Source organism: Ctenocephalides felis, unplaced genomic scaffold, assembly GCF_003426905.1.
Source record: "Ctenocephalides felis isolate EL2017-DRISC unplaced genomic scaffold, ASM342690v1 CF-g0.4_SCAFFOLD_01492, whole genome shotgun sequence".
Classification (NCBI taxonomy): domain Eukaryota; kingdom Metazoa; phylum Arthropoda; class Insecta; order Siphonaptera; family Pulicidae; genus Ctenocephalides; species Ctenocephalides felis.
In genome coordinates, this window is record NW_020537646.1 from 46,587,349 (window position 1) to 46,610,533 (window position 23,185).

Sequence of the window (23,185 nt, forward strand, 5' to 3'; positions counted from 1 at the left end):
TTCTCAAAACTATGTTTTTTGAACTGGTGACAACTGTAACTCAAAAACCGCTTATTTACATTAAAACCGCTTATTTTAATGAAATTTATACAGCTTTAGAATACATAATAAACTCGGGCTTGATCGAAAGGTTTTATTATTTTTTTTAATTTAAATTTTTTAAGACCAATTAACTGTTGATTTTTTTCACAAATTTAGATTTTTCTTTTATATGCCCGCCGTTTTGTTAATTTTTGCAAAAAAAAGAAAGAAAAGCTTCGATCAGGCCCGTGGATTATCTAACTATTTTTTATTCAAGAAGGTTATGCCTATCACCGCCAGAACGTTTTTTTTACTTTCAAAACATTGTATAATAATGTCGTATTTGAATTACGTTATGTCGTAATACTTATTGTGTGAACAAACGGAATTCCTCTCATCTTATACATCACAGTTACAAAGTCATAATAAATTTGATGAAAAGTAATTTTTTACAAAGTTCTTAAATTTTTGTTCGTTAAATCTCTTTCTCTGTTTCTCATTCCTCTTTTATCTCTTGCACCCCGCATACACTCACTCTACGTATGTGCCTCGTAACCTTGAATTGATTTGTGTTACTATGCATTCCGAGCGAAGAACACATAATATTAGGAGGTCAATATGTGCTCTTTTACATTCACTTATAGGCTAAGACAATATTAAATATAATAAATTCATGATTATGAATGAGGAAACTGCAATGTCTACATTATTATTACCGAAAGCAGTTGAGATGAGCCAAAAAATAAAATAATATAAGATGCAAATAATATACATGGTTGTCAGTTGCATGGTTTTCAGCGGGCTGTCAGTGATTGCGCTCAACATATTCAATTTGACAGATTATTATTTTTTAACTGATGCAGTCGTTTTGCCATACTTTACTAAGTTACAATACAAAAAAAATACGTATTCAAAAAATTATTTAGAAGTTTCGTTGTGTCAAAAATTCATGTTTGCCATTGGATACGGAATATTTACTCAAGTCAATGGAGCGTTCGGGTCTGAATTTTTTTTTTACTGTTTTCCAATTCGTATGAAGTTTTGAATTAGGATCATCTTACTCTGAAGTTCAAAAGTGAAAATAATTTAGACTCATTTGCCACTTCCCGGGGATGACATTTCTTTTCAGTGTGTAATTTTACTTATTTCAGAATAACGTCGAGTATCGATAAAAGAACTAATTATAAGACTAAAATGTTTAATGTTTTTCAAAGAAGTAAATACTTTTCAAGTTACTGGCTACTGAAAATTTGTTTCTTTTTTGCGTTTTCACCGTTTTTTTGCTAATATCTTCAAAAATACACATTTTAATAAAAATCGTGTAATGAACAAAAACTATATCAATTAAAATCTTAATAAATCGCTATTTAATAATGTTTTAGGAACAATATTAAGCTAGATATAAAATGGATTTTTACAGTGCTCAAAATAAGCTTTTAAATGAGTACTTCTGCGTGTAAAATGAGTGAGCTATCATGCAAATAAAGACGCATACAATGTTTTTTTCGTTCAAATCAAAAAGTTTATGAGCGCCATTTCCACCAAATTAAAAATAATCGTATTCCATCTAGAATTAACTTGGTTTAAGAGATCTTGATGGATTCTAGAAAATACCACAACTTTAGTACAAACGATTTTCAAAAAACTCATGATTTCATGAAAAAAAAACATTAAAAAAAACAACCAATTTCTCATTATAATATCTCTGAAAGAATACGTATAAAAGTATATATATGAAAATTCAAGGTCTTTTTCTAATTATTGCTTTTTATTATTTTTCTGTTGCACAAATATTGATAGAGTTATGATTGTTCAAGAGTACGCAACTGTCCATAATGTATATTGAATTATTAGTGAAAAAAATGTAATTTAGATATTAAAAATACTAAAAGCCAGTTAAAATATGGTACGAAATTATAAAAATTATAGGCAACATTATTGAAACAATTACATAGAAAGAATAGGGTAGAAAATAAAAGGTGTTATTGTACCTTTACCGCGCATGCTATATATTAATTATTTTTGAATTTGATATACTTTTTAAAAGATTTAAATTTTCAACACGTATATCTTGACAATATGACAATAAATACATCACTAAGGCAGACGATGATTTTTTTGTGATAAATTTGGAAAATCAATGTTTTCGTCGTGAATAAACAAAAAATCATTCATTTATACATCCATATCTATAGGTATGACTAAAAATATTGGATAACCCTTGTTCTATAAATTGCCGTGTATAATTTTTAATATACAATTTTATTGAACATATTTTAATATTTGTTAAAGATAATTAAAGCGTTAACTGTGGGAATTGAGAATAATCATTTTATTTGAAACATCACTCATAGATTGGTGTAAATAGTAATTCGAAAAACAATTATTATTATTTTTAACTGAACGGTATAAATATTAGTATAGGATATTAAAAAAACGTAGATGTGGGTACGGGACAACGTCTGCCGGGTCATCTAGTATATATATATATATATATATATATATATATATATATGAGTATTTTATCATTATTTACATTTTTTTATTTATACCTGAAAGATGACACATATCTAGTGTCGAAACTAGTACTGTCAATGAATAAAATATAATCTTAGTACTTATTTTATTGTCTACTTCATTCATTTGTGTTTGGTTATATATGAAAAATTACTTGGCGGAAAGTGTGTTACAAATGAATATAATAAATGATTTGATTCATCAGTAGCTATCTTGTTTAGGTACCACGAGATAGTTTCCATCATGTAGTAACTGCTTGTGGCTTGCCAATGTACTGGAAAGCGCCTCTTTATTCAACAACTCCTTCTAGTCCCAGTGGTCATGTGGATGGTCATAAATTTATTGACTTCTGGAAAAAGTAAGTATTCTGAAATATTATTATATAATTATAATTATATAATTATATTAATATAGAGCAAATTCATAGCATATTATTATCATCATATTATCATTGACCATAAAAGTCTTCTTCTTTATAACATACTGTTAATTCGATAGTATTTATATATTATCGTTTTGTAGAATGGTGGCAAATTGCCATGATGCTGCTTCTCGCTTTATCTTCATATGCACTAAAGGCGATCCCTCTAGGCGCTATTTGAGAGCTGACGATCTAGTGCCATTAGTACAGGACGTGGTTGAGAGACATCCTGGTTTAGCTTTCTTAAGATCAGCCAGAGAATTCCATTCAAGATACGTTCATACAGTTATTGCCCGAGTATTTTACACAGTCAACAGATCTTGGTCTGGTAGAATCAGTGTACCTGAGTTGAGAAGATCTGATTTTTTGCAGGTAAATATTCGTTTTTTTCCTTTAAAGTAAAACTTCTTTAGGCGCGACATGGGTGTAAATCCGTACAAATGCAACGGAAGTGAGTTACGGCAAGGTCAAGTGCCAATGATCATTCGCTCTCAATGAGATCACTTCCATACGGTAGATTCTTCTTATTTTTTTCTTTGTATGCGTTCTGCGAGGCTTCTTTATATGCGTTACTTCATACGAACGTACATAAATAAGGAAACGTGCGTACGTCACTGAAAGCGTGAAGCATATTGTTCATTTTTCGTGTTTCATGTCATTACATTTTAAGGTTGAATATTAGTACAAATTTTGAGTTAATAAAAAATGTCTGGATCGGAAGAATATTTTATTCGGTCCCCCATAAATAATTGTAGTGCAAATAATAAAACAAATGAAAAATCTGTGCCGTGTAAGAAACGTAAGTTTATTGAAGTAGTTTGTATGACAAGTAAAGTTGTGAAAACAATATTTATTTAGACGTTATTTGACATAATAATTCTCTGCATTTTTATAGATATTACAAAGTATTAAAGCAGTACTTGCTTCATTCTAATTTTAACATGCCGAGGATATATCTTTTTCAGAATTATATTTCAAACACTTTTGGAAGTTTAGAGGAAGTCTACATGTTTTTCGTTTATGATGGCTATTAAGTATTGCATATTTTTATAAATAATGAAGGATAATATTCAGATTTATTACTATAAACAAGAGATCAAGCACAACAATAGTTTGTGTAGCTGTGTATCATTTATATACAGATATACTTTATTATGGACATCTATGCAGTTTATTTATTGCTAGTGTTCATGAAATTATTCACTGCGTGAACGAATATTATAGAATTTATTAATCATTACTTCATTTCTCTAATAAAGGTTCAAGTCCTAGGTGCTAATTCCAATGACAAACCGATCATGTCGTATTTGAAATGACTTTGATTGCATTATTGTTTTCAAATATTATATATATTTTTAATGCTATTATAAATTTATAATTTATTATTATATAAATATGTATGATGGTTGACATTAAAAAATGTGTGCATCACGAGTGTTACCATATTACTGATGAACATTATTCAAAATTGTTATATGATGTATTTATTTATTTTTATCTTAAATGCCATCTGGTACAATAGCAAATAAGTTTTACTTCAGTCGCGTGTCAACCTTACGCGCACTCTTATTCTTTATTTTAATCTGAAATATTTAAATTAAAAAGCTGGAATTTCTGAAACTAACTTTTATTCATAACCACTACCAATTTTTAATTAATTACGGCATCAGTAGCATTATTAAATCTCTTCAAATTCTATACTTTAGGTATGGTAGAACCAGGGTTAATGGTATACTAGTTGAAAACGCCACCGTATTTATATAAAAAACCAGTGGTGCATCGTGCCTTAAGGCTTGATTTTTTTTTTATAGCAATAGCTCTATGTAACTAGCTTTGCAGTCTAACGGATAAACATACAAACGGAATCCAAAGAAATGTAACCAAAATTTTGAGCTCATTATTAAAATCTCTACAAAATATCTAATTATTTGATGTGCATATGATTAATGATTATTTTTGACCGCTAAACTGCCTTTTGGTTTACTTTTTTTTATCGCATCTCCGCCTTTGCTAAAATTCATTCAATTCTTCATTTTGCCAATACAAATAAAATATTTTTTGTATCATTCAAACCGGCCGCTCCATTCTCTCAAATACTGAATTACCATTTTTGGCACTTTTTGCCCCGTATTTTCGAAGCGGTTAAACCTGCCTTTATCAAAAACTAATAAACACGCCCCATTAATAGGAATCGAATGTTTTTTGAATAATTGAAATCGGTTTATTCCTGTTCTCGAAATCGTCGACCAAAAACTGTAATCCGCATACACTAGCACTCACACATATATATATATATACATACACATGACATGCATCTATTTTTTCTAAAGTATGCAAAAATGTTCAGAAGGCTTTGAATCTTAAAGATATGCACTATAACTTACCCTACGAAAAACAATCTTGAAAAGAAAAAGAAATTGGATCGAACCCTTTCTGCAAAAAGAGTGCCTCCAACACTTGGTAAAATAGAAAAACTAAAAGGTAAAACAATGTGTAAAAAAGGGAGAATAGTGGTAATGGGAATGATAGACGAAAGGGAAAGAAATAGATAGATGAAAGGGAAAGGAAATCATTGATTTATGGTGGCTCTCATACCATTGACTTGCCTTCGGGCAGACTACCATATAATATTATTACCATATGGACAGTTAACAAAGTAAAATATATTTCTGGTGTAACCGGCCATCAACATCATGCAATATGCTAACCTACGTATTTCTTTCGGTATTTTTTTTTGTTTTAAGCATAGTTATTTAGATTTAATAATTTAATAATTTAATTTAATACCAGATTGTTCAGTTGTTGGAAGAAGAGGAAGATATCAATCAAATAACTGCATATTTCAGTTATGAACATTTTTACGTTATATACTGCAAATTTTGGGAACTTGATCGAGATCATGATCTTTATATTGATAAACAAGATCTTGCAAGACATAATGACCATGGTATGTATAATGAAACACACATAAGGATATTTGGTAATAAATATAATAAAGTTTTTGTGCTATTTTTTGCGATAGAAAAATATATTTATCTTACTCTTACTAGTTATATTGGATTCCAAATATAAATTTTAGCTACTTGCATGAGATGATTTCTTCGATATGTATCGCAAGCTTTCTTATATGCCTGCCTGAAGCATCTGTTAATTATTGAATTGCGTTTGATTATGACCATTGTATTTTGAACAAACTCATTTCTTTAATTTCTTATATTTAATATTGCGAAAATACTGTCTGTATTTTTTTCAGCACTATTGATTTATTTTTCTTACTGTTTAATTTCGTTGTTGGTAAAAGATGTCCATTGTGTATTATCAATAAAATCTATTATTCAATATGCATATTATTTTTAGCACTCTCATCAAGGATGATAGAACGAATATTCAGCGGTTGCGTGACGCGTGGTTCTACTGGCCCTCAAGCACGAATGAGTTACACAGAGTTTGTTTGGTTCCTTCTAGCAGAAGAAGACAAAACTCATCCTACTGCTATTGAATATTGGTTCCGTTGCATGGATTTAGATGGAGATGGTATTTTGTCCATGTACGAACTAGAATACTTTTATGATGAACAGACACATCGTATGGAATCAATCGGTATCGAAACGTTGCCGTTCGAAGACTGTTTGTGTCAGGTAAGATTTTGATAGCTTGGCGGTTCAAATGCTTCTTACCATTTTAGAATACTGTATAAGTTGCATGCACTTTTCGACACGTAAATAATCGACTTTCAAATTTTCAACAGTTTATTTCGAAAATATTATTTTGCCTTCACTAAATACTAATCAACGCTACTTACAATTGTAATCTGAAAATTAAACATATAATATCTCTATTATAATATCTATAATTGTATTAATTATATGGCACATACGCGCTGTTGCCATTATAATGTTTGGACTTTTTTTATTATTTTTTTTATAATTTAACCACTTTTTGTTGGTCTCTTATTTTATTTTGTTCTTTAACCCAAGAGCACTATCGCCATATTAAGTTCAATTGAAACACAAGAAATTCTTATTTAAAATACTGCTAAAAAACGGCCCGGCTAAAAACTAATAACTTTCAGTTCAGTTCAGGATATTTGTTTATTTGTAGAATCAGGAATTTTGCACTTTTCTATTAATTATAAAAGAACGGTTCGGCCGGCCTTTCGTTTTGCATGTCTAATCCACGCGAGTTCTATTCGAGTTGCATTGAATGGCTTTTAAATTCGGGAGAACGAAAGGTTAAATTACGGAAGGCGAAAGGTCAAATTACGGCAACATACACATACGCAAATACTTTTCCCATTTTAGTCTCCAGCGATTCAGATTGTCTTGAACAGTCGAGAAAAGAAAATTAGCATGTCGGATTCCAACGATTAATCGATAACGGTAAAACATAAACCAAACCTTCAGGAAGTGAAAACATTTGTATGCGATGCATATTTGAATACAATTTTTAACTCTGCGAAGGAGAAGTTTGTTTCCATCAAAAAATCCTATTCGCTAATTTTATGTTTTCTCGACGTTTCAAGCTACTCTGAATTGAATGAGATCTATTTTGGAAAAAGTATATGTGTATGTGGGTGAACAGATTTTTTGCCGTAAATCGACGTTTTCTCAAAAACGGCTGGACCGATTACAATAATTTAAAAGCTATTCGATGTATTTTGATGAGGACTATCGTTTGTCAGTTTTGCGCTACGATCGGCCAAACCGATTCTTTGTAAATCGCAGAAAAGTGAAAAATTTATCATCCACGTTTTTGCCTGCAATTCTGGGTTGGGAATCGACCTGATTAGTTTTTGGTTAAGATCGTCCGGGCCGTTTTTTTGTAAAAAAGTATTAAATTTTTTTTTTTTTGACAATTTTTATGTTTTTTTTTTGACCGTAGATACCATAGTCTTGTAGATCATACTAAAATATCACGGCCCTACGACAAGTCGTTTAATTTTAATAATTATTCAAAGTTTGCAAAAATATGTATCGTTTTTTTGGCATTTGTCAAAATTAGATCGTTTATCGACGTTTTCTCAAAAACGAATTTTAAGAAATTTAAATTAAAATTTGATGTATCTCAATGAGGACTATTGTTTGTCAGTTTTGTGAGGCGATTCGCCGAGTCGTTTCTTTGTAATTTGAAAAAAAGTGTTAAACTTTTCGTCCACATTTAAACTCACACTACCGGAGCGATTTTGAAATATCAAAAACTGTTCGAAAGATATTGGTTGGGAATGATACTGATTAGTTTTAGGTGAAAATCTACCGAGCCGTTTTCTTGTAATTAACTGTTGAAAAAAAGTTTGTCAATTTTTGTGGAACTTTTTTTGGAGATATATATCATGGTCTTATAGACTTTACTGAAATATTACGGCGTTACAAGTAGTTTAATTTTAAAAATTCGTCAAAGTTTGAGAAAATGAGTAGTTTTTTTGATGTTAGTTAGAATTAAAATCAGACGATTTACTTGGTGATTAAGAGTACTTAATCTTAATGAACCAACTAAACCATTAAAATCCTACGGAAACTGGTTCAATTATCAAAATTTGTGAAAATTTGCTTTTAGAAAATACTCCGAGTTAACGTGTTCGTTCCTTTTCAATTATGTGTAATAAATCCACTCGGAATACTTTTAATCACTAATAAATTTATTTATTTTTTATTGAATAAGTCGATTATTTACACAATTACAAAATAAAAATAACAACTAGTTGGTGTTTCATTTTGATTAATTGTTAATTTGGTGCAGAATATGTTATAGTAATCGCAAGAAAATGAAAATGAAATTTTTTATTTATTTTTACGTTTCAAAGCCATCTCAACATTTTAACGTAAATTATAAAAAATGTATTTATGTGTGTATGTGTATATTTCGTACAATTCTCGTCTACGATTTTAAGAGCACGATTTCAAAATTTAAAAATTTACAAAATTCGATTCATATTGATGTGGAGTCGTGCTCCTTTGTTTTTGAAAAATCCATGCGCAGCTGCTTCAAAGATACAAGGCAAAAAGTGAAAAAGGGCAAACTTTCGTTTTTTGAGAGATCACTTGTTTAATGATTCAAAAAACATTTCACTTGTATTGATGAATGAAGAATTGGTTAAACTTTTAGTCAAGCGGTTTTCGACAGCCAATAAAAAAACTAGTGGGGCGCATGGCATCGTGCCTTAAGGCAAATTGCTGGAACTTCCCGTTCCAAAAAAAAATTTTTTTTCAACATTTTCGAAAAAATTTTAATTTGAAGGAATTAGATTTTTGAGAAACTATAAATTTTTGACAAAAATTTACTTTTTTGATAAAAAGATTTTTTTAAAAAAATGTTTATTTTATTTTGAAATATTTTGAAAATTCTGAACTTTTTTTTTTTTTGACCGCCAAATATCACTTTTTTTTACTTTTTTTTACTAGATCTCCGAAACCGCTAGACCTTCCTTGATGAAAATTTAAACAGTCTTTATCAATACAAGTAAAATGTTTTCTGAATCATCAAAATCGGACGCTCCGTTCTCTTAAAAACTGAGTTACCGTTTGTGGCACTTTTTGCCCCGTATCTTTGAAACGGCTAGACCAAAACTATGCCAAAAACTAATCAGCACATCTCCTTATCAACAGCAATCCAATGTATTTTGAATGCAGAATGTGTTTTGCGACAGTTTTAGATTTTTGTCATTCTTTTAATTTTTATTATTTTTAATTATATTACGCAGATGCTGGATATGATACGTCCGGCTAAGCCTGGCTGTATATCTTTGTCGGATCTAAAAAAATGTAAAATGACACCAATTTTCTTCGATACATTCTTTAATCTCGAAAAATATTTAGATCATGAACAAAGAGATCCTTTTGCGAACCAGAGAGAACAGGATGGTGATGAGGTAATTTTATTGAAATTAGTCATCTACTCTTCTCTGACTTTTTTCATTTTCTTCTTAAATCATAGATAGATCATATGTATGCAAATTCATTATAATCAGTCATACAAAAATATATGCAATTAAAAAGAAATCCATAGAATTTTGTATTGTTTTCGAAAGATTTCATAATATAATATTCATGCTATAGAATTAAAAAAAAAAAAACTTTTTGATTATTTGAAAAAAAAACTTTTATTTTTACTATATATTTTTGCAATTTGCATTTAACATGAACTTTTCGCGGTTTTAGCTATCTGATTGGGATCGCTTTGCGGCTGAAGAATATGAACTTCTTGTTGCCGAGGAAGGTGCCGATGCTCAAGATCAATGGTAAATAATTCAACATTTCATGTATTAAAATTCAAATGGCGTTTAAAAAGTATTTTACATTTTCATACTTTTTCCTGCTTTTATTCATTAAAAATTTCATACAAACATATTTCATTGATCCTGTATCGATTTATATTGTTTATGTTTGTAGTACCATTATAATTTATTTAATTTTCAAATTGTTTTTTTTACAAAGGGCGGAGAGTTCGGGGTTCGATAGGGTAAGCTTCTGCAATAGCATGACAAAATGTTGCTTTTTCTATTTAACTTACTTGTCTTTTAATGCTATTCAATAATTTCGTTTAGAATGTGATAACATTTCCGGGACTATAATTAACTATAGTTATGTATTACCAAAATATATAAATATACATATATTTTAAAGTATTTTTCACATTATTTTAATGCGAATTTAACCACAAATAATGAGTGCATGATTCGGGACATTTTTAAGAATACTTGAATACATTAACATCTTAATAATTTTGAATGTTTTTGGGTTTTATCAAATAACGATCATTTTAGTAATATAATCGTATAATCTTATAACAAAGATTAACAAAATTGTAAATAATCAAAAAAGAATAAATGAATTCAAATTTGAGTAACTAATATTTCTAACATCGACAACGACCACTATATAATTTACTTGGTAGGAATAAATGTTAAAAAATTGGTTACGCAAATTTGTGGTTTTTACTTTTTGGTTCTGAAATATCATAACTTATATAAAATGTTCAAATTTTAACGTTTATTGTTATTCATTTTGTGTCTTACATCATTCATTTCATAGAGTTCTTAGATCATTAAAGTATAGGATCCGCCAAATAACTTTTTTTTCAAATTCTCTAAAAAAAACTACTGAATATATTTCAAATTTCTTTTTCTATTTTAAAGTACAATCCATACTTCGTAAATAATGGGAAATAATTTCATTCAATTCCTGTCTAAGTTTTAAATAATTGTCAAAAAATTCTAAATGGTCGCCAAAAAAAAGTTAGATGGCTTGTTTTTTTTAAAAAAGGGCTACTTTTAACTCTTTCTCATACCATTTAGTTTGACGAAACTTGGTTCCAAGTATTAGGCACTAACGCTCTTTCAGCTGATGCTCGAGTGTAAATACCTCAGATATACATACTTTTAGAAGACACTGTTGACCGTTATATAATTTAAATTTACAATTCGTCATATTTATGTTTGATGCTAAAATCTATTCGCAAACTTGCTTGTAAGATTTACGTTTGTGTTGACCATCTGTTCAGGACCCTGGTTCGTAATATTAATTTTTGGACCAAAATTTTCATCACGAGCCAGGTTTGTTAAAGGGAAGGAGTTAACACCAACTCTATTTTGAAAGTTCAATGAACAAGAAATAATTAAAACAATTTTTGTTTTGAATTTTTTTATGCGAAAGTACGATCCTTCCCTTTATACTCCAGTCAATCGAGCGTTTTGGGTCTGGATTTTAATACTGTTCTCCAATTTGCTTGAAATTTTGGAAATAGGTTCATCTTACCCTTAAGTTAAAAAGTGAAAACAATTTGGACTCCACGACCACCCCTGGGGCGGATGTTCCCCGCTTAAATAAGTATACTAAATATACGTATACTAAATATAAGTAATACTAAATTCTTTCATATGATAGGATATCGATCAGAAAAAAATATTTTAGAAAGTTTTTCGAAAAAACAAATACTAATAAGTTACTGACTACTAAAAATTAAAATACTTTTTGGCGTTTTTATTAAAACTATTTTTTTCATTTAGATCATATGGTTTCATGAGCGCCATTTCCACCAAAATCAAAATTCTTCGCATTTTATCTAGAATTAACTTCATTTTAGAGATCTTGACGGATTCTAGCAGATTCACTACTTTAGTACAAACTATTTTCAGGAAGCTCGCGATCTTATGAATTTTTTTTTTCGATTTTTTTAAATATTCAACTTATTTTCAATATCTTAAAAAAATAAAAGATACATATAAAAGTATGTAGATAAAAATTAAAGGGCTTTTTCTGGCTTTATATTGTTTTTTATTATTTTTCTTTCACACAATGATTGTTTAAAGAATTCGCGGCTGTGCAATGAGAGTCTCTCTCGAGCTCTTTAACTTTTCGCCATTTCAAAATGAGAGGATTTACATTAAATTTATGATAAAAAAGAGGTAGCCCTTCTAATTACCTTTCAAATGGTATATTACAAATTGTGATGGAGTCAGAATTAAAGGAGTTATGATCCAAAAACTATTGACTTATATATATGCTTATAATAAATTCTGATTTGCTATTTTATAATTAAATAATTTTTAAATATGCATTCATGAATATTAACTGTTAGTTTTAAGGTTTGAAAAATTTATAGATATGGTAATTATTTTTGACAATTTGAAATAACGTTCAAATCATTAATTTTTCCAATTTCAGAATTTATTTTTTAAACAAATTTTAATCAAGGGGTTGTGTTTTTAAGAATCGAAAAGGGTTGAAAATTTAATAAATAAGATAAAGAGAATGAAATATAATTTACTTTATACTTAAATTTTTTATGACCAAACTGAATTTTTAGGCGTTTTTTAATTCAAAGGTCGTTTCCAAGGGTTGTAGGGCTTTGAAGGGATTGAAAATGATGGTATTAGAAAATACTTTACAACTTACCCTTTAATATTAAACACATTTTCTGGCGACAAAATGGCTCAATGTCAATTAATACAAAAAAGGAACTTGGCGGGTAGCGGTGGCATTAACTCCACCGGGGGTGGTATCGGAGTGCAAATTGGTTTCAATGTTGAACCTAATGGTAAGATTAACCTATTTCCAAAATTTCATGCAAATCGGAGCACAGTAAAAATAGTCAGAGGTTACATCCTTTTTTCTTCTCCATTTACTGCACTATTAATAATTTCATTCAAAAGGCTGCCTAACTTTTAAATGGCTACCAAATAAAAACGTTAGATGACGGACCTGTAATTATCCAAAACATTTTTTTTAAAAATGCATTTAATTCATTTTGATTTATGTAGCTCATACGATGAAGACGACATGGCTATGAAGCTTGATAGTTTAGGCATGGAGATAGAATGTGACTCAACAAACGGCTTGCCTACTACTTCACAAACCACACCAAATATCAGCTCATTGTTTGAAACATATCGAAAACACCGTGAACAATGTTATGAGAGTGATGAACAAAATGGGTTACTGAACAATTTACAATATAATGATCTTAATACTCGAAATTATTTTAATGAACGTCTTAATAAAAAATACAACATAGTTGCCGCAAAAGACAGTGATGACTGTTCTACATAAGTAGTCTATAATATATATATATATATATATATATATATATATATATATACTTTTATTTTACGATGCCAAATATAATTGATCTATCATAAGCTAACAAGAATATTTTCTATATTGAACAAGTATCTTTAAGGATTTACGTTTAAGTTTATCAATCTTTAAGTATCATTAATTTGTGTCGAATATTCTGGCGAGTTAACAGAAATTGCGGCGAGTGAAATTAATCTCTACCTAAACTTCTATTAAAAGTATTGAGATGAACTATATAAAAACAGTAACAATTGCGATACCATCGTACTATATATTAATACAGTTCAATTTCGACTACCGAGTGTTTTTATTGCTTACTTACTAAAATTCGAAAAGAATCGTATAATGAAATGTATTATTGTTGGATTCAAGATATTACATGAAAAATATTTGCAAGATTTTTTTATCACGATATTTTCAAATTACTTTCTCCAATAATATTTCATTAATTGTGCTAATACTTTTGAAGTGTTTACAATTAACAGACTTTCGAGCAAGTGAGTAATTTTCAATTTTATTATTGATTACTTATAGTAATAGATATTTTTATAGTAATTTCTCTAAATAATTAGCTGTACTATTAAAAATTATCATTATTCAAGTAAGTTATCGCAGAAGAACTGAAATTCAATCGCTTTGCAACGTTATTAATAATATTAATTTACATATTTTACATAGATTATTTATATACTGTTATTTACATCATTAGTTTGTTAGATATGTAATATAAAGAGCAGTTTATTGATAGTTTTGTTTACATGATTTACTGGTTAATCTGTCATTGGCATCTAAAAAATTTAATGTCTAATGGATCATACCCATTTCATGTTTTTTAAAATGATAGATAACCAAATTTGCTATCGACACATATTTAGAAAAATTATTTAGGATAGATAGAGAATAAGCAATCATCATATTGAGTAGTTGGAGTAACGGATGGTTCAAAGTACTCAAAATATTATTGCTCGGATATATTATCGACTCGTACAATTTGTATCAGAAATATGATAAAAAAACAAAAATATTTCACGATAATAGTATTGCTGAGTGTTTGTTTCACAAACTAACATTTAATTGTCAAAGAATCAACATTTGAATGTTTATCGAAAATATATTCTATTCAATCAAACTATGGAACGAAATAGATTATTATTTTAAAAAAATAAAGTCTGAAATAATCTATCAGTATTGACTGTAAGGTCAATAACTACTCATTACTCAATACTATTGTAATACTACATACGACAAACTTAAAATTGAGGCTTTATATAGAATTTGTAATGAATATATACAGTTATTTCTCTGAGTTTTATAGTAAAATGATATTTTATAAGTATACTCTACTATGAAGCGTCTAAATATAACCTAAACACCTGCAGTATGCAAGTTGTCTAATAAAAACTTTTAATGAAAATTCAGTGGTGCAAAACATAACCCGAATTTTTATGAAAATGCGGCTGAATTCGCCGTAACAACCAAACAAATTAACAAATCGATTGACAAAAGCTATTACGTTACTCTTAATACGGCAAAATTAGCAAAGTTAAAATGAGGCTTTCTTTAAATGCGGAAGCCGTTGCAGCAATTTTGGTACACCTTTTAGATCACTTTAATTTAATAAAAGATCGTGTATATTTTACATAAAAATAATCGCTTTTATCTAATTTGTGTATTACAAAAATATTTAAATATTAGTTTTATTTTTTAATTATATTTAACAAAAAATATTTCTTCACGTTCATATGATATTAAGTTTTTATTTAATACACGATTCACTTAATTATTAGTTTGTTACGAACGACAAAAGTTATGTATACAGAGCATTGTAATATAAACATGAACACTAGTGTACCTATCAAAATTTTTAATTTACCTAATTCAAGGTATCAAATTTTTTTTAATATTTTTTCAATCCTTTTCGTAACAGTTTACAGTTTTTACACAGCTGTAAATGAATAGCTTATCATCAGAAATATATAAAAATTTGTTTATAGACTATTAAGTTTACTAATGTCTGTAAGTTTGTAGACTATTGGACAAGGTCTGATATTTTTATGTGTAATGATTAATTATTAAAAAAAATAGCCATATATAATATTTCGCATGCAACAAATTGTGCAGTTTATTGGATCATATGTTACTTTAAGATATGGTATATACCAAAGTATGGTTTATTTATATATTCCTTAAAAAATAATTTTAATATAAGATTTAGGCAAAACATTGTTTTTTTTTAATAACTAGAAAATTAAATATTCAAACTAAATGTAGATTATTGTTATATTGCGTGTTGTATAAAAAGAGTATTTGAATAATTAATATTAAAGATAATCGCATTTCAATTATAGCTAGTTTTTAACTTTTGTATGAAATATGTGTCTATAGTTCATTTTATTGAAACCTTATAAGATGAAATCATTATGTTCCATGAACTATGAATGTTCATTCCATGACTACATTTTTTATCTTTATTTTTTTTTTTTAAACTGATAGAAAAATCTGAAGGAAAACCTAGGCATACAAATTTTTCTTGATATAATATATGTTTTTAAAATATTCTATAATATATTTATATATATATATATATATATATATATATATATATATATTACATATAACAAAGTATATGTTGTTTTTGGGTAGTTAATGATTTTCAACTAATTACAAATTAAATGCATGTCTACAATCTTTTTATTTGATACACACTCAGACACACACACACATATATAAATATATATATACATCACCTTGAATTTATTTTGTTATATATATATATATATATATAGCAGAACCTCGATTAACCGGACTAATTGTTGTCGATAGGCATCCGGATAATCAAAAATTCGGATAATCCAATGTATGAAGAATAATGATGTGTATTTATCAAAAATAACAAATATACACATAGATATCAACGAAAATCAATGTTTAATAAGAAATTAACATTTCCTTATATATGTACATATATATTTGTTAGATTATATTACATACATATACTAAACTGCAGCATAAATCGTACAAAAATTCGAATTGTAGGTATGTACATACATATAACTCTGTCGCGGTTGGTAGTCCGGATAATCGCGAATCCGTATAACCGAGGTCCGGATAATCGAGGTTCTACTGTATATATATATATATATATATATATATATATATATATATATATATTTATTTTAACACTTTCTATTATATTATAAGGACTTACTCAATATGTTTATTGTATATGGTAGAGATCTTTATTTCATTGTTATTTTATAAAGTGGTTTAATATAATACATACTGTTTTCTAATATTTGTTTTTATTTCATGTTCTGCATACATATAAATACTGATCTCTATTTGCTAACACAAGTACTCGAACTTGTTAAAAATTTCTTTTTGCTCAAAAATTGAACAAACTAACGTATTTAACTTCCTAATTTATTCGGCGGTATAAACTAAATTCATATTTCTTTCTAATTGAAAGTTTAGTGAAAGTGAACAATCTGCTGCCTGAAGCCTTGATAGCAAGTAATTGAATCGACAAGGCAGGCTGCCGCCTGACGATTGCAATTCGGTGCGCAAGCAATCCAGACTTCAGACACCCGAACTGATGGGCTGAAATTTAATAGTGCACAATAGTGTTATGTAAACAACAAGTGTGAATATTAATCACATTAATCGAACGGATGGGCTGAAATTTAATAGTGCACAATAGTGTTATGTAAACAACAAGTGTGAATATTAATCAGCAAGTATTCAGTGCTACATTGTTTTGTACAACAAATACTCCTTTTAGGTGGGGGAGCGTTTAATTGTAAATAAGTGAATAATTTCATTACAATTATGCAAAATCAAGAAAATATAACTTATTCAATCCCTCCGTTAGTTGAAACTATCAACATTTATCACGATATGTCGACGATGGACATTGAATTTATCAAACAAGTAATCAATCAGAAAACTAATAGTTCAAATAATGGAAAAAATCAACCAGACGATACGATTATGGACGAAATAGTTCCGTCAACTTCTTGGCAAACAGTAGAACCAGGCAGCAAACGCAGACGTACATCGACTAATAAATACGTCGAAAATGTAAACATAACGCCGACTGGAAACAGGTTTGATGGATTAAAAACAACTAAAGGTCGTCCGTCCCAAACAACAACTAGCTATAAGTGGAATTCTGTCTTAAGGCAATTAGGGCATAGTGCCTTAAGGCAAATTGCTGGAACTTCCCGTACCGCAATTCAAAATTCGAGTAATTAAAAATAATCAATAATAATAATCAATAAAAGCTGATCAATGATTTGAAACTTTTAATAGAATTTCGAACCATATTAAATCATTCTACCTTAAATCATTTATTTTGAAATATTTTGGAAATTCTGAACTTTTTTTGCAAAGCAATCGTACTGCTTTAACTGCATAAAGAGGAAATATGAAAGCGCGTAAGCGCCGCGTCGCCAAAATTTAAATGGTAAACAAAATTTATAGTTATTGTTAAAAGTTAAAAAACACAAGCTGATTACACCGAGAAAACTACAAGGCCACCTCCAATATTTCGATATAATATAAATAATTTATGTGATATGATATCTGATATAGTGTAATAAACAATAATGAACAATATTATACAAAATCAATCTCGGACGATACAGTGAAAATAAATGTTCAACAACCCGAGCAATATAAGCTGCTTATAAACTTTTTGAAATCAAATAGTACTGTGGGAGATTGGCAGGTCGCGTCAATTTTAGTAAGCGAGGAAAAAAATAATAATTGACGTTGGGTTTTTGTTGGATCGTTTGTTTTGGCAATGTAAAATTTTGTTCAGATAAATTTATAAAATTTATCACAGTATTAAAGAATAAATATTTTATAATCGGTGATTTATTTGATAGTGGTGACCCCTGTCGTTTGACATTATGCCGCGTCAACACGGACATTTTAGCTGCCACAAACTGCACATTCCGAAATTTATACCAAATGACTTGCAACTTTGGTTTGCCTTAGTGGAGAAGGCATTCGCGTCTTCCAATATCCAGATTGGATATTAGACATTCAACCGAAGTGCGGGATTTGATAGTCAATGAGCCTCAGGTGATGCCTTATTCTACATTAAAGGCTGCGTTAATTTCAAGATTAGGCACTTCGGAAAAGTCGAAGTTGCAGTTGTTTATGACGGATGTAGACTTGGGTGATAGGACGCCATCTCAATACCTACGTCATTTGAGGACTGTAGTCTTCAATGACCGATAACGCAGTTAAAGCAATATGGTTATCCAGACTTCCAGTGGAAATTTAACCATTTTTGGAGGTTGCTTCTGAAACACAGTCAATACAAGAGGTAGGTGAACTAGCTGACCGCTTATTCATTAACCATTCACAGCAACGTGTAGCTATGATTACAGATTCACAAACCTCTGAGAGTGAAACAAAGAATGCTGATCTGCGTCAATTGCGTCAAGATATTGAAGCTTTTTCAAAGCGTTTGGATAAGATTCAATTGTATCAGAAGAAGAAAGTGTCGTTTAGAAGACGACAAGATAACTTATGTTGGTTTCAGGCGAGAAGGTGTATATCGCCATGTAATTTTAAGTCGGGAAACGATACGGGCGTTCACTAATGGCGGCTAGTGACAAACGCCCAAATAACTCACGCCGCATTTTCATCACAGATAAGGAGACAAATGTGAGTTTTCTGATAGACACTGGATCCGATGTATGTGTGTACCCGCGCAGTTTAGTGAAATGTCCCCGTAAGAAATGTTCATTTGAGCTTTCGGCAGCAAATGGAACACCGATAGCTACATACGGTATGTTATCTTTAAAGTTAGATTTTGGACTTAGCAAAACCTTATCATGGAATTTCATGATAGCAGAGGTGTCGCGTCTTATTATTGGTGTAGATTTACTTGCTTATTTCAATCTCGCGATTGATGTTAAAAAGAGCATATTAGTTGAAACCCCTGCAGATTCAGCGGAACAACTTCAATCGGGAAACAGAATAATACCTTCCGTTAAAATGACGACAGCCACATTATACCCATATGATAAAATTTTAGAGGAATATGCAGACCTAACACGGCAGACTGCATTAGGGGTGTGCAAAATTGTTACTCAACATCATATAGAAACTACATCAGGACCGCCTATAGCACATAAACCATGTCGCCTTGCACCAGATAAGTTAAAAGCTGCTAAATATGAGTTCGAAGCAATGATTAAAGCAGGGACAGCACGACCGTCCAAGAGCTGTTGGTCATCGCCTTTACATATGATACGAAAAGGTTCTGGGTGGCGACCTTGTGGAGATTATCGCAGGTTAAATGCGCGGACCCAACCGGATAGGTACCCAGTTCGCCATATCCATGATTTTGCGCAAGCATTATGTGGTAAGGTGATATTTTCTACTATTGATTTAGTGAAAGCTTACAATCAAATCCCTGTAGCTCAGGAAGTCATTGCAAAAACTGCAATCACTACGCCTTTCGGGCTATTCGAATTTCCGTTTATGACATTTGGCTTACGCAATGCAGCGCAAACTTTTCAGAGGTTCATGGATGAAATTTTGCGAGGTTTGGACTTCTATTATGCATACATCGATGATATATTGGTTGCATCGGAATGGCACGAACAGCATATGCAGGGGCGTAACTACCGCCGTATCAGCCGTATCAAAGATACAGGGCCCCCGGGCTCTGGGGGCCCCCAACGAGCGTCAACAGAAATTTAGAAAAACTTTTTATTTATTTCACAAACGACAAAGTCAAAAAATCTATTTATTTTTATTGTCGGGACAACCTAAATCGATTATCGGCATGTTTTGCCTACGGGGTTTCCCCGTTTAACCCTCAATAATCAATGAAAAACCCTCAATAAGCAATGTACAGTTATGCGTACCCAAAATACAATGATATGTTGACAAACGACGAATGAACAGCAGGGATTTCTTTTAATAAGTAATATTTTTTACAACTGACCCAAAATGGACAAGAAGTACAACATTTGGTACAGAAATAAAGACGTTAGAAAAAATACAATCATATGATAATTGCCAGAGTTAGTTGAAGGTTTTATGTATTGAAAGACAGCGGGGGTTATTCACATATTTCAGTTGATTGTGAATTATTTTGTAACCGTTCTTTTTCCGTTTATCATTATTTATATACTATTAAAGCAGGCATAAAGATTTCAAAACCATGGTTATGTTATTATAATATTTTATACAAATCATACTGTCACTTTTGTTGGTTATTAGCGGATCGTCGTAGTAAATCATACTCCTCTGCATGGGTTAACGGTGTTTCTATTAGAAGCAATTTTACACAAACTTTACTTGAACATGAAAAGTCACAGCAGCATATTAATGCGCCCCTTTCTCATAATAATTGGTTGCAAGAAAATACTCAATTGTCAAGTGAAATTAATTGCAAAATTACATTTTGGAAAGATGTATTGCATCGTATAATTAATGTTATAATAACATTAGCATCTTGCAATTTACCTTTAAGAGGCCATGACTTCGATTCTGGAAGTTTTATGTCAATTTTGCGTTTGCTATCGAATTATGATGCTGTTTTGAAAAAACTTCTTTTAAAACCAGAGGGAGCAATAAATTATTTAAGCCCTTTGATCCAAAATGAAATTATAAGTTTGTTAGGAACCGCAGTTAGGAACAATATTATTTTAGAAATTGAAAATGCCCCTATAATAATTTTAGATACAACGCAAGATTTGTCAAAGATTGACCAACTTTCTCTAGTTTTCCGATACATCTCGATAGCAGAGGATGGTAATAATGTGCCTAAAGAATTAAAAATCTGTGAATCATTTTTGAGATTTGTAGCAGTGTCTGACAGCAGAGCCGAAGGACTTAAAATTGAAATTTTGAATATATTTAATCAATATGGAATCGATTTAACTAAATGTAGATTAATAGTATATTGCATCCAGTTTTCCGGATGTAATAACAGCTTGCATTTTATTCTTGACCCTTCCAGTTACAACCGCAACTGCTGAAAGGAGTTTTTCAAAATTAAAATTAATCAAAAATTACCTCAGAACATCAATAAAACAGAAACGTCTATCAGACCTGTCTCTATTGTCCATAGAGGCAGAAACATTAGAAAAACTAAAAACATCATCAGCTATAAATGACTTAATAAATCAGTTTGCAGATAAAAAGGCAAGGAGAGTGAATATTTAATTTTAGTTACTTGTAAAATATTAAGAATAATATTCGATGTATATTTGAAAATTTGATAAATAAATGTTCTTTTAATTTTATTAAATGAATTTATTAATCCTTTTATGTTTCTTTAAATTATGAAAAATCTTTAAGGGGGCCCACAAACCAATTTTGATATGGGGCCCCGCCAAGGCACGTTACGCCCCTGAGCATATGCAACATTTGCATAGTGTATTTTATTACCAATATGTGGGAGATTGGCAGGTCCCGTCAATTTTAGTAAGCGAGGAATAAAATAATAATTGACGTTGGGTTTTTGTTGGATCGATTGTTTTGGCAATGTAAAATTTTGTTCAGATATATTTATAAAATTTATCACAGTATTAAAGAATAAATATTTTATAATCGGTGATTTATTTGATTTCCGATAGTACTGTTTATCATACTTATCAACTTAAAAATGAAAGAGCATACAGAGTGGTTCTCAAAAATATCCATCATACATACGATATTGACGAAATAAAAACGGAACTAGAGAAGAAAAATCACAAGGTCAGAAATATAATAAATATGAGATCGTATATAACCAAAAAGCCACTCAACATGTTTTTTATTGATTTGGAGCCCTCTAATAATAATAATGAAATTTGCAATATCACGAAATTATTGAATCATATTGTAGTCATTGAAGCGGTACTACAAGACTTCTTGAACATTTTTGGAGATATGTTTAAACTACTCATGGAACAAAATAATATGATCATGCAGATGCTCACTATTTTGGTAAAGAAATAATGGCTAAATCACTGCGGATTGTTGAATGGAATGCAAATGGCATACTAAATCATCTAAATAAATTAATTATATATATTATATATTATTATATACATATATATATATATTTATATATATATATATTTATTTATTTATTTAAAATAATCACATTTATGTAGCTACAAATTATGTTCGTTTTTTTTAAGTATCTACGAATATTATAGTATTAAAAATATCTTCTGGCATAGGAATTTCTGATATTATATGCCATATTATCTGCCTCATTGTATACTTTTGAAATATTAGAATCAATTAATTTTAACGAGTTTATGTTTTCATCAAAAAATCCGATTCGCTAATTTTGTTTTCTCGACGTTTCAAGCCATTCTGTATCGAATGAGACAAAATTTAGCAAAAGTATGTGTATGTGTGTGTGTGTCCGTGTGCGTGTGCATGCACAGATTTTTTGCCGTAAATCGAAACTCAAAAACGGCTGGACCGATTTCAAAAATTTCAATTCGATGGCAAAGCCATTCGATGCATCTCGTTAAGTACTAGCGTTTATCAACTTTGCGCGACGATCATCCAAGCCGTTTCTTTGTAAATCGCAGAAAAGTGAAAAATTTTTCGTCCACGTTTTAGTAATTCTGAATCGATTTTGAAAATAAAAAACCGTTCGAAAGATATTGGTTGGGAATCGGGC

The 23,185-nt window shown here is 29.9% G+C and overlaps 2 protein-coding genes across 2 annotated transcripts in view; one reads left to right on the forward strand and one right to left on the reverse strand.

Moving 5' to 3' along the window:
• LOC113370530 (small integral membrane protein 8-like) overlaps positions 1–23,185 on the reverse strand; it is a 31,050-nt gene that overhangs the window by 4,183 nt on the left and 3,682 nt on the right. The gene's annotated exons all lie outside the window — the stretch shown is intronic.
• On the forward strand, positions 2,766–13,349 carry LOC113370529 (serine/threonine-protein phosphatase 2A regulatory subunit B'' subunit beta-like). The gene is made up of 8 exons (XM_026611204.1): positions 2,766–2,896; positions 3,061–3,331; positions 5,750–5,906; positions 6,317–6,597; positions 9,657–9,824; positions 10,114–10,193; positions 10,390–10,414; positions 13,215–13,349. The coding sequence occupies exons 1-8, from the start codon at positions 2,808–2,810 to the stop codon at positions 13,224–13,226; spliced, it is 1,083 nt and encodes a 360-aa protein (XP_026466989.1). The 5' UTR covers positions 2,766–2,807; the 3' UTR covers positions 13,227–13,349.